Source organism: Orycteropus afer, unplaced genomic scaffold (genome assembly GCF_000298275.1).
Source record: "Orycteropus afer afer isolate SDZICR_OR568_19922 unplaced genomic scaffold, OryAfe1.0 scaffold00440, whole genome shotgun sequence".
Taxonomy (NCBI): Eukaryota; Metazoa; Chordata; class Mammalia; order Tubulidentata; family Orycteropodidae; genus Orycteropus; species Orycteropus afer.
Genome location: NW_006922027.1, coordinates 1,802,676 through 1,822,742, shown reverse-complemented (window position 1 = coordinate 1,822,742; position 20,067 = coordinate 1,802,676). Strand labels below are relative to the sequence as shown.

General features: G+C 38.6%; 1 protein-coding gene across 1 annotated transcript in view; it reads left to right on the top strand.

The window, feature by feature from the left end:
* ABHD12 (abhydrolase domain containing 12, lysophospholipase) overlaps window positions 1-20,067 on the top strand; it is a 225,537-nt gene that overhangs the window by 150,527 nt on the left and 54,943 nt on the right. The window contains exon 4 of the mRNA XM_007954185.2: window positions 13,082-13,201. Coding sequence (XP_007952376.1) covers window positions 13,082-13,201 — 120 coding nt within the window. The remainder of the gene's footprint in view (window positions 1-13,081; window positions 13,202-20,067) is intronic.

Sequence of the window (20,067 nt, the reverse complement as noted above, 5' to 3'; positions counted from 1 at the left end):
CCTGGGGCTCAAGGCTTTTATCCCCTTCCCTGCTCTTCCGTCTTGCTACTCTGGCGTCCCTGCATTGTCTCTCCTCACCTGTGAGCCTGGGGCTCAAGGCTTTTATCCCCTTCCCTGCTCTTCCAGCCTGCTACTCTGGCATCCCTGCGTTGTCTCTCCTCATAGGAGTATGATCCTATACATAGGAAGTCCCAGATACTTGGCAAGAAAACTGTTGGAGCTAGTTGAAACATTCAGCAAAGTGAAAGGTACAACATACAAAAATCAGTCAGATACCTCTTCATTGACAAAGTTGTTGTTGTTAGGTGGCATTGAGTTGGTTCCAACTCATGGCAACCCTGTGTACACCAGAACAAAACATTGCCTGGTCCTGTGCCAGACTCACCAAAACACCAAAAACCAAACCCACTGCTATCCAGTCAATTCCAACTCAGCGACCTCCACTGGCTTTCTGAGGCAGTAAATCTTTACAGAAGTAGATTGACCTGTTTTCCTTCCACAGAGTTGCTGGTGGGTTTGAACCACCAAGCTTCTGGTTAGCAGTCAAATGCCTTAGGCACTACATCACCAGAGCCTCAGAGTCCTTGCTATGTGCCTGAGCCCATCATTGCAGCCACTGTGTCAGTCCATCTCGGTCTTCTGCCTTTTTCACTGACCTTCCACTTTACCAAGCATGATATCCTTCTCCAGGGAATGGTCTCTTCTGACAGCATGACCAAAGTAGGTGAGATGAAGTCTGGCCATTCTTGCTTCCAAGGAGCATTCTGGCTGTACTTACAGCACAGATTTGTTTGCTTTTCTGGCAGTCCATGTTACTTTCATTATTCTTCATCAATAACACCACTCAAAAGCATCGACTCTTCTTTGGTCTTCCTGATTCATTGTCCAGCTTTCATATGCATATGAAGCTATTGAAAATACCATGGCTTGAGTTAGGGGCACCTTAGTCTTCAAAGAGATATCTTTGTTACTCAGCACTTTAAAGAGGTCTTTTGTAGCAGTTTAATCCACTGCAATACATTGTCTGATTTCTTGACTGCTGCTTCCATGGTGCTGATTGTTGAACCAAGTAATATGAAATTTTTGGTAACTTCAATCTCTTCTCCAATTATCATGATTCTGCTTGTTGGTCCAGTTCTGAGGATTTTCATTTTCTTTATGGTGAGTTGTAATCCACATTGCAGACTGTAGCCTTTAATCTTCATCAATAAATGCTTCAAAGTCATCTTCACTTTCAGGAAGCAAGGTTGTGTTGTCTGCATATCGTAGGTTGTTAATGTGTCTTCCTCCAATCCTGATAGCATGTTCTTCTTCACGTAGTCCAGTTTCTTGGATTATTTACTCAGCATGCAGATTGAATAAGTGTGGTGAAAGTATAGAACCCTGATGTGCTCTCTTCCTGATTTTAAACTATGCACCATCCCCTTGTTCTGGTAGAACAACAACCTCCTGGTCTATGTACGAGTTCCTTATGAGCACAATTAAGTGTTCTAGAATTCCCATTCTGCTCAGTGCTATCCACAGTCAATAAAACACTGGTGTTCTTTGCTTTCAACCAAGATCCATCTGAAATCAGCAATAATATCCCTCATTCCACATCCTCTTGAATCTAGCTTGCATTTCTGGAAGTTATCTGTCAAGATACTGCTGAAACTGTTTCTGAATTATCTTCAGCAAGATTTTACTTGTGTGTAATATGCAAGATATTGTTCAATAATTTCCACATTCTGTTGGTTCACCTTTCTTTGTAATGGGTACAAATATGGATCTCTTCCAGTCATTTGGCCAGATAGCTACCTTCCAAATTTCTTGGCGTAGATGAGTAAATGCCTCCAGTGTGGCATACTCAATGAGTAGCCTGTCAATTCTTGGAGCCTTGTTTTTGGTCGATTTTTTTTTTTTTTAATTTTTATTGTTATTTGGGTGAAAGTTTACACAGCAAGTTCATTTTCCATATAGCAGTTCATACATATTTTATCTCATGACATTGACTACAATTTCCCACAAAGTAACAGCTCTCTTCTCACTTCTTCCCCATAGTTACCTCTTCTCTGTTTCCTTCCCTCCCCTGCACTCTTGCCCCCCAAGTGGTCTTCCTGTGAATACACTGGCCATCTGTTCTCCCAGGAATGCTATCTCCAGGGAGCAAATCTACCTGATACAAATGTTCAGCCCATATGTTGGTCTTTTATTTGGCTGGAAACCACAGGAGTGAGCTCAATTCCAGACCCTGAAGGGCAGCTAGGGACCATAGTCTCAGAGGTTTCAACAGGCTCTGTCAGACTAGAAAACATTGTCTTTCTTTCTTTCCTCTTCTTTTTTTTAAATATAATTTTGAGTTTCGTTCCATAATGTTCTCCTACGCTATCCAGAATCTCCTACACAGGGGCCCCTCTGAGTGATTGACAGTGCTAGCCAAGCACCATCCAGTTCTTCTGGTCTCATGGAGCCTTGCTTTTTGCCAATTCCTTCACTGCAGCTTTGATTTCCTCCTTCAATACCATCAGATCTTTATCATATGCCACCTCCTGAAATAGATGAACATCGAGCATTTCTTTTTGGTACAGTGACTCTGTGTATTCATTCTATCTTATTTTGATGTTTACTGTGTCATTCAATATTTGCCCATAGAATCTTTCAGAGTCTCTTCTGACATCCATTTTGGTCTTTTCTTCCTTTTCTATCATTTTAATAACCTTTTGCTTTCTTCATAGATGATGTTCTTGATGTCATCCCACAATTCATCTGGTTTTCAGTTTTAGTGTTCAGTGCATCAAATCTTTTCTTCAGATGGTATCTAAATTGAGGTGGGATATAATCAAGCTCATGTTTTGGCTCTCATAGACTTGTATTGTCTTCAGCTTCAACTTGTTCTTGCATAGGAGAGTTCCACAGTCAGCTCCTAGCATTATTTTGGGTGAAGCTATTGAGCTTCTCTATCTCCTTTTTCCACAGATGTAGTCGGTCTGATTTCTGTGTATTCTATCTGGCAAGGTCCATGTGTATAGTCACCATTTTGTTGTTGAAAGAAAGTCTTGCAAAATTCTATCATGGGATCTCCAGCATCATTTCTATCACCAAGGCTATTTTTTTCTACTACTGGTTATTCTTATTTATTTCCAACTTTTGCATTCCAGGCACCAGTAATAATCACTATATCTTGATTGCATGTTTGATCAATTTCAGACTGTATAATTTGGTAAAAAAAATCTCCAATTTCCTCATCTTTGGCTTTGGTTGTTATGCATAAATTTGAAAATAGTAGTATTAACTGGTCTTCTCTGTAGGCATATGAATATTATCCTATCACTGACAGCATAAATCTTGAAACATTCTTTGTGATGATGACTGCCACACCATTCCTCTTCAACCTGTCATTCCCAGCGTAGTAGATCATGTGGTTGTCTGAATCAAAAGGACCAAAACCAGTCCATTTCAGCTTACTAATGCCTAGGATATTGATCTTTATGTTTTCCATTTCTTTTTTACAGCTTCCAGTTTTCCTTGATTCATACTTTATACATTGCCTATTATAATTATTAGTGAATGTTTGCACATGTTTCTTCCCATTTGAGTAGTGCTACATCAGCAAATGGAGGTCCCAAAAACTTTACTCCATCCACGTCATTGAGGTCGACTTTGCTTTGAGGAGGCAGCTCTTCCCCAGTCATATTTTGAGTGCCTTCCAACCTGAGGGGCCATGTTCCAGCAGTATATCAGACAGTGTTTTAGAGCTATACATAATGTTTTCTAGTAGTATATCAGTGTTTCACTGCTATTCATAAGATTTTCACTGGCCAGTTCTTTGAGAAGTGGATGGCCTCTTCCTTCTTACAAGTCTGTCTTTGTCTGGAAGATCCACTGAAGCCTGTCCACCATGGGTGACCCTGCTGGTATTTGAAATACAAGTGATACAGTCTCAAGCCTCAAAGCAACACATACCACTACCACAGTATGACAAACTAACAGATGACTGGTGGCATTGACAAAAAGAACTCTTAAAGGGAAATCAGGAAAAGAATACCATTTACAATAGCTATGTAAATGATAAAATATGTAGGAATAAATCTTAATCAGAGACACAAAAGATCTATAAAACAAAGCTATGAAACACTACTAAAATAAACTAAAAGAGATCTACATAAATGGAATAATATACTACACTAATGGATGGCAAGAGTGAACAATGTGAAAATGTCACTATTACACAAAGCAACCCATAGATATATTGTAAACCAGATCCAGATTCCATCAACATTCTTTAAGGAGATGGAAAAACCAATCACTGATTTTATATGGAAAGGAAAAAGATCTCAGAAAAGCAAAACATTATTAAAGATGAAGAACAAAGTAGGAGGTCTCATACTTCCTAATTAAAACCTACTATCTAGCCACTGTAGTCTATGATATTGGTACAATGAAAGACACATGGACCGATGGAACAGAATTGAGAACTGAGAAGTAGATCCATCCACCTATGGATAGCTGTTCTTTGACAGAGGGCCAAAACCCATTAAATGGGGAAAAGACGTGTCTTTAACAAATAGTGCTAGCAAAACTGAATATCCATTTACAGAGAAATGAAACAAGATCCACATCTGACACTATATATGAAAACTAAATCAAGATGTATCCTATGCCTAAATGTAATACCTACAACTCTAACATTTTTTAAAGAAAAATAGGGGCAAACTTTTGTTGTTATTAGGTATCATCAAATCAATTCTGACTCATAGTGATCCTAAGTACAACAGAACACTGCCCTATCCTGCACCATCCTCACAATCCTTGCTATACCTGAGCCCATAGTTGCAGCCACTGTGTCAATCCATCTCCTTGAGGGTCTTACCCTTTTTCTCTGACCCTGCGCTTTACCAAGCATGATATCCTTCTCCAGAGACTAGTCCCTTCTGACCACATGACCAAGTAGATGAGATGAAGTGTGGCCATTCTTCCTTCTAAGGAGCATTCTGGCTGCACTTGTTCGAGGACAGATTTGCTCATTTTTCTGGCAGTCCATGGTATTTTTAGTATTCTTTCCCAATACCACAATTCAAAAGCATCAATTCTTCTTCAGTGTTCCTTATTCATTGTCCAGCTGTCACATGCATATGAGGCAATTGAAAATACCATGGCTTGGGTTAGGCTCACTTTACTCTTCAAAGAGACATCTTTGCTTTTCAGTGCTTTAAAGAAGTCTTTTGTAACAGATTTGCCTAGTGCAATATGACATCTGATTTCTTGACTGCTGCTTCCATGAGTGTTGATTGTGGATGCTAGTAAAATGAAATCTTTGACGTCAATCTTTTCACCATTTATTATGATGTTGCTTAGCAGTCCAGTTGTGAGGATTTTCGTTTTATGTTGAGGTGTAATCCATACTGAAGACTGTAGTCTTTGATCTTTATCAGTAAGTGCTTCAAGTCCTCTTCACTTTCAGCAAGCAAGGTTGTATCACCTGCATATCGCAGGTTGTTAATGAGTCTTCCTCCAATCCTAATGCTGCATGCTTTTTCATATAGTCCAGCTTCTCAGATTCATATAGATTGAATAAGTATGGTGAAAGGATACAACCCTGATGCATGCCTTTCTTCACTTTAAACCAATCGGCATCCCCTTGTTGTGTTCTAATGACAACCTCTTTGTCTATGTACAGGTTCCTCATGAGCACAGTTAAATGTTCTGGAATTCCCTTCACGTTATTATCCATAATTTTTTAAATATATCTTTATTTATTTTTTATTTATTTATTTTACTGTATGTGCAAAAGGGTTCATCTTTGTTGTCTGCACCTCCCATGATTATCATAATTTTTATGATCCACACTGTTGAATGCCTTTGCATAGTCAGTAAAATACAAGTAAATGTCTTTCTGGTATAATTTGCTTTCAGCTAAGACCTGTCTGACATTAGCAAATATATTTCTTGTTCCACGTCCCCTTCTGAATCAGGCTTGAATTTATGGAAGTTCCTTGTCAATATACTGCTTCAACAATATTTTCAGTATTTTTGCTAAATTATTTTCAGCAAAAATTTACTTGCATGTGATTTTTGATAATTTCCTTATTCTGTTGGATTACCTTTCTTTGGAATGGGCACAAATATGGATCTCTTCTGGTTGGTTGGCCTGGTAACTGTCTTTCACCTTTCCTGGCATAGACAAGTATGCACCTCCAGAGCTGCAGCCATTTGTTGAAACATCTCCGTGGGTTATCTATCAATTCCTGCAGTCGTTTTTCACCAGTTTGTTCAGTGCAGGTTGGACTTCTTCAATTCCATTTGTTCTTGATCTCATGCTACCTCCTGAAATGATTGAACATTGACTGATTCTTTTTGGTAAAGTGACTCTGTGTATTCTTTCCACGCTTCCTACATCATTCCATATTTTGTCCATAGAATCCTTCAGTATTACAACTTGAGGCTTGAATTTTTCTTCAGTTCTTACAGCTTGAAAAATGCCAAGCATGTTCTTCCCCCTTGGGTTTTGAACTCCAGGTCTTTGCACATATCTTTATAATAATATACTTTGTCTTCTCAAGTCACCCTTTGAAATCTTCTATTCAGCTCTTTTATTTCAACATTTCTTCCTTTCACTTTAGGTACTGTCCATTTAAGAACAACTCAGAGTCTCTTCTGACATCCATTTTTGTCTTTTTTTCCATTCCTGTCTTTTAGGAACTCTGGTGGTGTGGTGCCTAAGGCATTTGACTGCTAACCAGAAGGCTAGAGGTTCAAACCCACTAGCCACTCCTTGGAAGGAAGGTTGGGCAATCTACTTCCGTAGTGTTACTGCCTCAGAAACCCAGGGAGGGGTCGCTGTGAATTGGATCTGACTCCATGGCAGTGGTTGCATTGGTTTTTTGGCTTTTTAACGAACTTTTGCTTTCTTCATATAAGATGTTCTTGATGTCATCCCACAACTCATCTGGTCTTTGGTCACTGCTTCAAGTCCTCTTCACTTTCAGCAAGCAAGATTTTATCATCTGCATATCATATGTATTTGACATTGCATGTGTCAAATCTATTCTTTGGATGGTCTCTAAATTCAGATGGGATATACTTAAGGTCATGTTTTGGTTCTTGTGGATTTGTTTTAATTTTCTTCCTCTTCAGTTTGAACTTGTATAGGAACAATTGATGATCTGTTCCATAGTCAATTCCTGGCCTTGTTTTGACTGAGGATATTGAGCTTCTCTATTGCCTCTTTCCACATATGTAGTCAGTTTGATTTCTGTGTATTCCATCTGGTGAGGTCCATGTATATAGTTGCTGTTTATGTTGTTGAAAAGGATATTTGCAATGAATAAGTTGTTGGTCTTGCAAAATTCTATCATGCAATCTCTAGCGTCTTTTCTATTAGTCAGGCCATATTTTCCAACTGCTGATGCTTTCTTTGTTTCCAACTTTTACATTGCAAACACCAGGAGTAATCTATACATCTTGATTGCATGTTTGGTCAATTTCAGACTGCAGATGTTAGTACAGAAATCTTTACTTTCTTAATCTTTTGCATTGGTGGTTGTGTAAATTTGAATAATAATAGTATTAACTGATCTTCCTTGTAGGCATTTGGATATTTTCCTATCACTGACAGCACTGTACTTCAGGATAGATCTTGAAGCATTCTTTTTAACAATGAATGTGATGCCATTGCTCTTCAATTTGTCATTCTTGATGTAGTAGACCGTATGATTGTCTGATTCAAAATGTCCAATACCTTCATTTCAACTCACTAAGTGCTTAGGATGTCAGTCTTTATGTGTTTCATTTCATTTTTGACAACTTTTGATTTTCCTAGATTCATACTTCATACACTCCATGTTCCTATTACTAATGAGTATTTGCAATTATTTCTTCTCATTTTGAGTCATGCCGTGTGAGCAAATGAATGTCCCAAAAGCTTTATTCTATCCACGTCATTAAGGTTGACTCTACTTTGAGAAGTCAGCTCTTCTCTAGTCATATTTTGAGTGCCTTATGACCAGAGGAGCTCATCTTCTGTCACTGTATCAGAGAGCATTTCATAGCTCTTCATAAGGTTTTCCACTCAGGTAGTGTTTCACTGCTATTTATAAGGTTTTCAGTGGCCGATTCTTTCAGAAGTGGATGGCCCCATCTTTCTTCTCGTCTGTCTTCATCTTCAAGCTCTGTTGAAACCTGGTGACCCTGCTGGCACTCAAAATACTGGTGGCGTGGCTTCCAGCCTTACAGCAACACGCAAGCCACAAGACTATGACAAACTGACAGATGAGTGATGGAGGGGCAAACTTAGTAGCCATATATGGCACAAATACATTATCAAATAGAAACAAAATTGTACAGACAGCAGAAGATAAACTGGACTACTAGTACCTTCAAAAAATAAAACTCTTCTATGTATCAAAAGACTTCTTCAAAAGAGTAAAAACAGAATGTATAGATTGGGAAATAATTTTTGGCAATGGCATATCCAATAAAGGATTTATCTCTAAATTTTATAGAAAACTTCAACATTTTAAGAACAAAAAGACAGACACTTCACTAAAGGAGATATTCAGGCAGTCTATAAAGAAGACATGAAGAAATATTGGCAATCATTAGCCATTAGAGAGCTGTAAACCAAAACAACAATGAGATGTCATCTCATCCCAGCAATAATAGCCAAGTTCAACAAGAAAGAAAACAGTACATTCTGCTCAGAATGTGGAGAGATGGAACTCTCATACACTTGTGTTGTTGTTGTTAGGTGCCATCAAGTCATCTCCACCTCATAGCAGCCCTGTTCACAGTAGAACGAAACACTTCCTGGTTCTGTGCCAGCCTCACAGTCCCTGCTATACCTGAGTGCACCTTTGTAGCCACTTTGTCAATCCATCTTTTTGAGGGCCTCCCCCTTTTTCATTGATCCTCCACTTTACTAAGCATGATATCCTCCTTTAGGGAATGGTTCCTTCTCAAAGCGTGACCAAAGTCAGTGAGTCGCTTCCAAGGGGCATTCACCTGCACTTCTTCTAGTACAGATTTGTTAGTCCTTTTAGCACTCCGTGGTACTCTTAGCATTCTTCTCCATCACCACAACTCAAAAACATCAGCTCTTCTTCGGTCTTCCTTATACATTGTCCAGCTTTCACGTGTATAAGAGGCAATTGAAAATACCATGGCTTGGGTTTTGCATACCTTAGTCTTCAAGGAGACATCTTTGCTCTTCAACACTTGAAAGAGGTCTTTTGCAGCAGATTTGCACAATGCTATACATCATCTGATGTCTTAACTGCTGCTTCCATTGGTGTTGATTGTAGAAGCAAGTACTATGAAATCCTTGACGATTTCAATCTTTTTTTCATCCATCGTGAAGCTATTTATTGGACCAGGTGTAAGGAATTTTGTTTTCTTTATATTGAGGTGTAATCCATACTGCAGATTATAGTCTAATTTTCATCAGTAACTGCTTCAAGTCATCTTCACTTTCAGCAAAATTGTGTCATCTGCATATCATGAGCTGTTAATGAGTCTTCCTTCAATCCTGATGCCACTTTCTTCTTCATATAATCCAGCTTCTCGGATTATTTGCTCAGCATACAAATTGAATAAGTATGGTGAAAGGATACTACCATGACACACTCCCTAATTAATTTTAAACCATGCAATATCCCTTTGTTCTGTTTGAATGACAGCCTCCTGATCTATGTACAGATTCCTAATGAGTACAATCAAGTGTTTTGGAGTTCCCGTTCTTCTCATTGTTATCCATAATTGGTTACGATCTACATAATTGAATGCTTTAGCATAGTCAATAAAACATAAGTAAACATCTTTCTGGTGTTCTCTGCTTTCAGCCAAGATCCATCTGACATCAGCAGTGATATCCCTCATTCCATGTCCTCTTCTGAATCCAGTTTGCCTTTCTGGAACTTCTCTGTCAATACACTGCTGCAACCATTTTTGAATTATCTTCAGTAAGATTTTACTTGCATGTGATAGTAATGATATTGTTCAATAATTTCCACATTCTGTGGGATCCCCTTTCTTTGAAATGGGTACAAATATGGATCTCTTCCAGTCAGTTGGCCAGGTAGGTGTCTTCCAAATCTCTTGGCATAGTCGAGTGAGTGCCTCCAGCAGGGCATCCCTTTGTTGAAACATCTCAATGGGTATTCCGTCAATTCCTGGAGCCTTGTTCTTTGCCACTTCCTTCAGTGCAACTTCAACTTCTTCCTTCAATGCCTTGGTTCTTGATCATATGCCACCTCCTGAAATAGATGAACATTGACCAATTCTTTTTGGTATAATGACTCTGTGTATTCCTTCTATCTTCTTTTGGTGTTTCCTACATCACGCAATATTTTCCCATAAAAGCTTTCAATATCACAACTCGATATTTAATTTTTTTTTCCCTCAGTTCTTTCAGCTTGAGAAATGCCGAGCATGTTCTTCCCTTTTGGTTTTCTAACTCCAGGTCTTTCTTTGCACATTTCTTTATAGTAATTGGCTTTGTCTTCTCAAGCTGCTCTTTGAAATCTGTTCAGCTCTTTTATCTTGTCATTTCTTCCATTTGCTTTAGCTACTCTCCACTCAGTGGCAAATTTCAGAGTCTCTTCTGACATCCATTTAGGTCTTTTCTTCATTTCTTGTCTTTTTAATGTCCTCTTGCTTTCTTCATGGATAATATTCTTTATGTCATCCCACAGTTCTTCTGGTTTTTGGTCATTGGTGTTCAGTGCATGAAATCTATTCTTTACTAGTGGAGGGATGGTAAAATGGTCCACCGACTGTGGAAAACAGCATGAACCTTGGTGAAAAGTTGGAAATAGAAATACCTTTTGATTAAGCAATCTCACTACTTGGCATATATCCGAAAGAAGTGAGAGCAGGGACACAAATAGATATATACACACCCATGTTCATTGCACCGGTATTCACAATAGCAAAGAGATGGAAACGACCTTAGTGTCTGTCAACAGAGGAATGGATAACAAAATGATGATACATAAAACATAGTGGGATACTACGGAACACTAAAGAATAATGTAAAATCTGTGAAACATCACATAACGTGAGTGAACTTGGAGGACATTATGCTGAGTGAAATAAGTCAGTCACAGAAGAACAAATATTCCATTAGTCTGTTATTGAAAAAGTCAAGGAAAAGTTTATACCTGGAAGGAAACTTTCTTTGTTGGTTACCAGGGATGGAAAGTAGGGAAGGAAAATTGCTGGATAGGTAAGAGACAAGTATTGATTTGGGTGAAGTGAAAGGCAATATACTAAAAGCGAGTGACCAACACATTAATGCTAAGGAAAAGGAAGACATGGAGAAGTGCGCAAGAGGTATAGACAACAAAGGTAAACACTTTTACATATACCATACTGCGTATGGGTAGATAAATGGTAGAAAGGCTAAATTATCAGGTATGTCTAGGCAAAAGTTAATATACCATGACATATATAAGTGTTGTTGTTGTTGTTATGTGCCATCGAGTCAGCTCCAACTCATACCAACCCCTCTTTGGGTTTTTGAGGCAGTATCACTACGGAAGTAGATTGCCCAACCTTCCTTCCGAGGAGTGGCTGGTGGGTTTGAACTGCCAGCCTTCTGGTTAGCAGTCAAGTGCCTTAGGCAGTATGCTACCAGAGCTCCTTATATAAGTGTAGCAGACAGTATTTCTACATATGTGTTTGTATGTGGTATAAGAATCTCCATATTAATAGAACTACCCAGGGGCAATGTTATGATAACTTCTTAGCTACACCCAACCACCTGAAGGAGCAAGTTGTTGGACCTGTGAGCTTGGTACCATGGTCACAGAGAACATCAAACTCAATTGGCATAACATTATGCAAAAACATTGTTCTACATCCTGCTTTGGTGAGTAGCAACTTGAGTCTTAAAAGCTTGCAAGTGGTCATCTAGATGTAACAGTTGGTCTTTCCTTGGCTGGAGCAAAAATGGGTGAAGAAAACCCAAGATGTATGGAAATAATTAGTTCAAGGCCTAGTGGACCATGTGAACCTCAGGTTACATGACCATGAGACTAGAAGAACTAGATAGTGTTCAGCTACCACTGCCAACCATTCAGAAAGGAATCAGTGTAGATCTTGGATAGAGTGGGAGAAAAATGTAGAACAAAACTCATAAAGAAAACCAGGCTTACTGGTCTGATAGAGACTGGTGAAACCCCTGAGACTATGGCTTTTAGTTACCCTTCAGGCCAGTAATTGAACTCCTGTGGCTTCCAGCCAAACAATAGACAGGAATATAAGGTGAACACTTACATCAGGTAGGTACATTCCTTATAACAATCAGTCACGGGGAATGAGAAGGACAGTATTTTCACAAGGAGAAAGCTCAGCAGGCAGGAATGCATAGGAAAGTGGGACACAGAGAAGAAGTAACTCAGGGAGCAAATTGCAAGGAAGCTGTTACATTGTGGGGAATTGTAGTCAGTGTTACGAAACAAAATGTGTATGAACTGCTGTATGGAAAGTGAATATGATTTATAAAATTTTTCACCCAATTCACAATTAAAAAAAAAATACAAAGAATCCATGAAACACCTCATAACACGGATGAACCTGGAGAATATTATGCTGAGTGAAATACATCAATCACAAAATGACAAATATTGTTTTGATTCCACAGTTATAAAAAGTCAAGGAAAAGTTTACATGTGGAAAGAAATGTTCTTTGCTGATTACCTGGGATGGAGGAGAGAAGATTACTAACTTGATAAGAACAAATGAATGAACACACTGCCATTGAGTCAGATCCAACTCCTAGGGACCCTTGCTTTAGTAGCTAAAGCAAATGGTAACTGGTAACCAGTGCAAGCTTTTGTGATCCAGCAGATGCCTGTTTGCAAGTCAAGAAGTGTTCCTATTTAAGTTGTCATAAGCCATCCATACAATTTGGAGTTACATAGGTACTTCTTCTAGTAACAAGGATAGTTTACCAGCCCACTGGGCTATCCTCCTGTTGGTTGGTTATACTGGGCCTGCTACTCTCTGCTTAGTTGTAGTTAAGTGAGCAATTCCATATGCAGTTGTGATTTTAAGTGCAGAAAAAGCATGTGATTATTCCCCTCACCTCTGTTTCTGTTTCCAGGCACACTGTCCCAGCTATCTGGTGGAAGAGTGCCCAAGGAAAGGACCAGATGTGGTATGAGGAAGCCTTGGCTTCTAATCACCCTATCATTCTGTACCTGCATGGAAACGCAGGCACCAGGTGAGGAAGGAGAGACAGCAGGAGAGAGCCAACACAGATGCATCTCCCTACACTGCATGGCTCCTTTTTGGGGTGAGGAATATTAACCCAGTCAACTAAGATCACCAAGGTCAGCATGCTCGCACAATCAGGTGATTGACCCATTGCAATGAGGGAGCATGCACTGGTGCAACTGTTGGATGTTTCAAGAACAAAGGAAAGGACAGTGTTATGGATTTTAGGGAGGATGATGGAGTTTATGTGAAATTTAACTGAAGCAGTGTTTCAATTGGCTCAACATCAGGTCTGGTCTACAAATGGACCCAGGGCCTGCTTCTTCAGGAAGTATATTGTTAGATAGATTTGGGAAGTTGTGTCCAGAAAACCCTTCTCTGAAGCTCTGTACTGGAGTTGGAATTGGGACTGCTTCTCTGTGTCAGAGCGACTTAGATCCCCCAGGTGACAGTGGGTGTGTCTGTCTTACCTTTGTAATTTCCACCAGCAAAGTGTCTGGCAGTTTATACTCTTAGGGAACAAGATTTTCCAGTGAGTAAGAAAGTAGAAGTCACTCAAAGAAGGGGTTGTCTTGGAGCATCATCACAGAGTCTGCTTACTTAAAAGAAGTTTATTGAGGGTAGAGACAGTCCATACCAGGAAAACATCCGAATTCACAGAGTGAAGATGGACACTCTACTGGACAATGAGGAAAAATACATTTTTGTACAGTTAGAGCAGGAATTAAAAAGTTATAAAGTTATAATTGGTTGAAAGGCAATCAAAGACATCAATGGGGGGATATCTAAAAGTGGGAATTTAGCAGGGATAGATGTAACACATAAATGAGATTACATGATCGATTAAGGGTGCATGCAAGCCTATGTGCTCTTCAGTTTGTTACAGGATGGTCACAGGACAATTTATTTGGGTAACCTACTATAAAATTTGTTTTCTCAATCCTGTCTGTTTCTGGGGTTCCATTTTAAAGATTTATCAATAAAGGTATGCATCAAGACCCTTCAGGTGTAAGCTGTCATGTCTTGCATCTGTTTGACCATAGTGGAAAGACCCTCTGGGAATAAATTGTGATATTCTGTAACTGCCAGGTTTCAGAGAAAAGAAGTGTCTCCTTTAAGGTATATGGTCAGCGTCAAGATTAGAACTGCTATTAAAAAGGCAGCTTTAAAATTCAACATGGATTCTATTCTAGACTCATGTCAGGACTTTAAAATGCAGCTGAGTCTTATTTAGGCACAATAAAAACAAAACCCAAAGATACTGCCATCGAGTCAGTTTCAACTCACAGCAAACCCCCATTGGGTTTTGAAAGTTGTAAATCTTTATAGAAGCAGACTGCCTCATTTTTCTTCTGTGGAATAGCTGTGAGTTTGAACCACGGACCTTTTTGGTTAGCAGCCAAATACCTTAACCAATTTGCCACCAGAGCACCTTAACACACCAAGTACCTCTGATTTTAAGCTCTAATACAGGGTTGTCATGCCACTTTATAGCTGCATTTATCTTAGGGGAAGTGTCGTCTTTGATGAACTTTACAGCTGACTGTATCAGGTCTGTCACTGCAGACTGATGAACGCAAGGCACATTTTCACTTTCTTATGATGTGGCTGGCAGCTCTAGCAACATTTAACAGTATGATGGCTCCAGTGTGCAGATAGGTGAAACCTGAGCCATTGTAGTCCAGCAACTTTCTAGAAAAAAGACCACAAAGCAATAAGAAGGGAGCAGTGGAGATCTCAAAGAAAGGGGAGATGCAGGCAGAGGGAGACCAGTGAAGATACCCCAGGTGAGCACTCATAACAAGTTAATCCTTTTAGACTACACCTCTCGCCCTGTGGTCAGGGTTACCTTTATGAATTCCCTGTCCTGGACAATAAAACATCATTGTGTACTTGTGGACTATTTATGGCATATAAAGTCTGCCTGGTTTTATTCCAGAAGTTTTTCATGAATGGGTTTAATGGCACCTCCTTCAAACTGGCTGGAATTTGAGTGAATATCCCTCCTTTAAGATATTACACCATGTGTGAATGTCTAGGGATCTGGGAAGAGGAAGAGCAGGAGCTGAGGTGGAGGAGGTACATTTTCAGACCAAAGCCTTGCTTGTAAAACACCTTAGGTCACTGGTGCTATGGCTTTTTATAGTTGCACATGAGAGCCCACAAGGAGCCATCATGGTGCAGGGCCATCACAGGGCATGGTCTGTTTCTGTGGTGCCTTGGGCCAGGTTGGCAGGCAAGGGAGGGCTCATTTCATAGTGACAATCAGTCAAAGGAACTATGCCTGGGCCTTCTTGGAGGGGAGCAGTATAGGGTATAACTGGTGGAGAGGGCATTACTGAAAGCCCAGAAACAACCTGCAGGGCAAGGGCAGAGTCAGTGCCTGTGCTCAGGCAATGGTACTAAGGGCAGACTATGAGTGTACTTCCCAGGTTGCTTTCATCTTTGTTTGGAAGAAGCTGCAGCAGATTATTTGGTTACAACAGCTATTGTAACATGTGACTATTGTTAAAAGTAATAAAAACTCAGACTTCCAGTAAGATGGTGGAATAGGCAGACAATCTACCCAGACACTCTTCAACAAAGAAAAGGGAAACCAGTTGACACAGATTCAGAAGATAATCCTGGAGCACTAAACTTTGGAAGGAAGGATACAGAAGTAGATTAAATATCAACTAGTAGAATAACCTGAATGAAAACAGTAAATAAAGAGACAAATGGAGCTGCCAACTGTCAGCTATACTGATGGCACTGACAGTTTGAATATTTCCAAGTGGTGTTAGGAACTGAGAATTAAGCTAAAAATTGGCCCTGGTCTCCACAGGCTGCTAGAAGACTGAAGTGCCTGGCTGATGACTAAAAAGGAAAACAGCAAAGAAGGAGACAAACTAAGCTGTGAACTTTTGGCTGTCTGGAGGGCACAGCCATTTTTAATGTTTACAAGTGTTGCAGCCGCTTTGGATATTTACGGCAACAGAGTTCTTGTTCAGATTCCAGGCACCTAAGAATAGGCTCCACTTGCTGAGGATAGCATGGATATACTGGAGGCTGATGACTAGAAAGATGGGAATTCTGCTTGTTACTCTTATACCCCACATCCTCTTGGTAAAAAAAAAAAAAAAAAAAAAAAGGTGTGGCCATCCCTCACCTCCACTCACTTTTAGGGCTTGCAGGAACCCATCCCAGTCTGTGTGCTCTGATGAAGCCTGGGTGCCCTGCCCCATACCCCACCCTCCAGATTTTTTTTTTGTTGTTGTTGTTTTGCTTTGTTGTTTTTAAATTATTTTTTTTCTTCCTTTTTATTTTTATTCTTCCTTTTTCTCTTCCCAGGTTTTAGTTTTTGGCATAATTTTCCCTTTTCTTGGTTTCCATTTTCTTTCTTGTGGTTCTTTCCATCCCTTGTTTTTCTTTTTGCTTCCGCCCCCCCCCCTTTTTATCCCATTATTCTCTTAAACTTGCGCTTTTTATTTTTTATTCTCCCTTTCCCAGATACTGTGGAGTTTTCTTTTTTCTTTTTCTGTTTCTATTTCTTTTGTCTTTAAAAAGTATTTTTTAAAATATTTCATTTCATTTATTGTCTTTCCTCTTTTTTGTTGTTGTTGCTTCTTTTTTTGTTCCTGTGTTTTTCTGCATTTTTTTATTTTTGCCTTTCTGTTTTTACTTTTTTGGTGGTATATTTGATTCTTTTGTTTGACTGAGTGGGAGACAGGAACTATGCCCATATGACCAAACCATACCCACACTTCTTCCAGTCCTACCTACTGAGTGAGGTCCACCATTTGCTTCTGCACCAACTGGTCAACAATACAAGATAGCCAATATGAGCCTGAATCACATTTAACTGCTGTTCACAAATAGCTAATGGATATCTGTGCACCCACTCTCATTCTTTATCACACTCACCAGGAGACAGATGGTGAGTGCATAAGTACTGCCAGCTAGCAAGTAGAGGAGCACAATACTGTGCTTACTTAGATACATACAAGCAAAACAAAGAAAATTAAAATCTTGGGTGAATCACCCCAATATGCGATCACCAATTAAATATAAACACAATAACGTCAAAATGTCTCAGAAACAACAGAGCATCAGAATCCACACAAAGAAGCAAGATAAAGTGGTAGAAACAATGGACCAGGATGCAGACCCAGAACATATCCCTGAGGAAGAAGAAGCATTAGAACTCCCTGATAAAGAATTCAAAAGAATTATATTTAGGTACCCTCAGCAGATTGAAATCAATGGAAACACTGATAAAATTAAGAAAGATACAGACAGAACCCTAGAGTAATTTCAGAAGACAAGAACAATATGACAAAATAAGTGAAAATTTAGAAATGATACAAAATCTACACATAGAAATCCAGAAGATTAATACTAAATTTTCAGAAATGGATAACACATTAAAAGGGCAAAGGAGTAGAATTGAATCAATGGAACACAGAATTAGTGAGATTGAAGACAAACACCTCAGTACTTTTTTAGAATGGCATCAATCAGAAAAAGATCAAAACAAAATGAAGAAAGCCTAAGATTCATGTGCTATACCCTCAAGAGGAATAACCTGCATGTAATTGGAATTACAGTACAGGAATAGACAAATAAAAGCACAGGAAAAATACTCAAAGATTTCTTGGAAGAGAATTTCCCTGATATGATGAAAGATGAGAATATATTCATTCAGGAAGTCCAGTGAACCCCAAATAGGATAAACCCCAAAAGAAAATCACCAAGACATATCATCATCAAACTCACCAAAACCAAAGCCAAAGCAAGAATCCTGAAAGCAGCACAGGGAAAATGACGTTACCTCTGAAGGGCAACCAATAAGACTAAGCTCTGATTTCTTGGCAGAAACCATGCAGACAAAAGACAAAGGGATGGTATATATAAAACCCTGAAAGAAAAACATTTTCAATCAATAATTATATAACCAGCAAAACTGTCCCTCAAATATGATAGTGAAATTAGGACATTTCCAGATAAGCAAAAGGTAAGGGAATTGGTTAAAACCAGACCAACCTTACAAGAGGTGCTAAAGGGAGTCTTTTGGACAGAGAACTAACAGCAGCAAAAAACAACTGACCAGTAACACACATGATTACATAACCCAGAAATCAATACAATTATGGAAGTATCCAAAGTAAAATAAGTTTACAAGATTATAACAGGGGACTAGAGACATCAGTTGGCAAATGAGGACTACTACAAACTATAAGAGGAAAAAAATAGTGTAGTTACAGAACTACTAAATAGCAAGGAAGCCAAGACAATTGCAAGAGAGAATGGAATGTTCTAAACTTGGGAAGAATATTATAAATCACAGAGTAACCTCAAAGAAAAATGATAAACCTTCACATCAAAATTAAAAACAGGAAAAGCACAAATATTTAGCAAATACTAAAACAGTAGCAATGAAGGAAATGATAACATGATTCATAAACAAAATGAGCTCAGCACACAAAATTATAGGAACAAAGAAATCAGCAACACTACAGCAAAACAAATAACAAAATGACAACAACAAATTCACACTTGTTGATAATTACACTGAATGTAAATGGATTAAATGCACCACTTAAGAGACAGAGTGTTGCATACTGCAGAAGAAAACATAACCTATCAATATGCTGTCTACAAGAGACACACCTTAGAGAGAAAGACAAAAATAAAGTAAAAGTCAAAGGTTGGAAAAGATAGATCAAGCAAATGGCAATCAAAAAAGAGCAAGAGTGGCAATATTAATTTCTGATAAAATTCACTTTAAGAAAAACCACTATAAGAGACAAGGAATCATTAATCATATAATGATTAAAGGATTGATGGAACAAGAGGACATAACCATAATAAATATCTATACACCCAACAAAAAAGCCCCAAAATACATAAATTAGACTTTAAGAGAATTGAAAAGACAAATAGATGACTCTACAGACACAATAGAAGATTTTAATACACCACTTTCAGTGAAAGATAGAACAACTGGAAAGAAACTCAACAAAGATGCAGAAGAGCTAAACAATACAGAGCACTTCACCCAACAACAGAACAATATACATTTTTTTCCAGTGCACATGGAACATTTTCCAGGATAGACCATATGTTAGGCCACAAAGCAAGCTTTAATAAATTTAAAAACATTCAAATATTACAAAGCATCTTCTCAGATCACAGTGCTATAAAATTAGAAAACAATAATAGGAAAACCAGTGGGAAAAGAGCAAACACATGGAAACTGCATAACACCCTCCTTAAAAATAACTGGATGATAGAAAAAATGAAATTAAAAAATTCCTTAAATCAAGTGAGAATGAAAACACAACAGACCAAAATCTGTGAGACAAAGCTAAAGCAGTGATCAGAGGGTGATTTACAGCAATAAATGCACATATCAAAAAGGAAGAAAGAGCCCAAATCAGCGCCTTAACCCACCATCTCCAAAAATTAGAAAAATCACAGCAAAAAAAAAAGCCTATAGTCACCAGAAGAAGAGAAATATTAAAGATTTGAGCAGAAATAAATGAAACAAAAAATAGAAAGACAATAGAAAAAATCAACAAGACTAGAAGTTGGTTTTCAAAAATGATTAATAAAATTGGCAAACAACTAGCAAATTTAACAAAGGGAAAGAGGAAGAGAATACTAATAACAAAAATAGGAAATGAATTGGGAGATGTCACAACAGAACCAACTGAAATTAAAAGGATAATATCAGGATACTCTGAAGAGCTCTACTCCAACAAATATGAAAATCTAGCAGAAATGGCTTAAACTACGCAAAGGCATTTGATTGTGTGGATCATGACAAATTATGGATAACATTGAGAAGAATGGGAATCCCTGAGCACTTGATTGTACTCATGAGGAATCTGT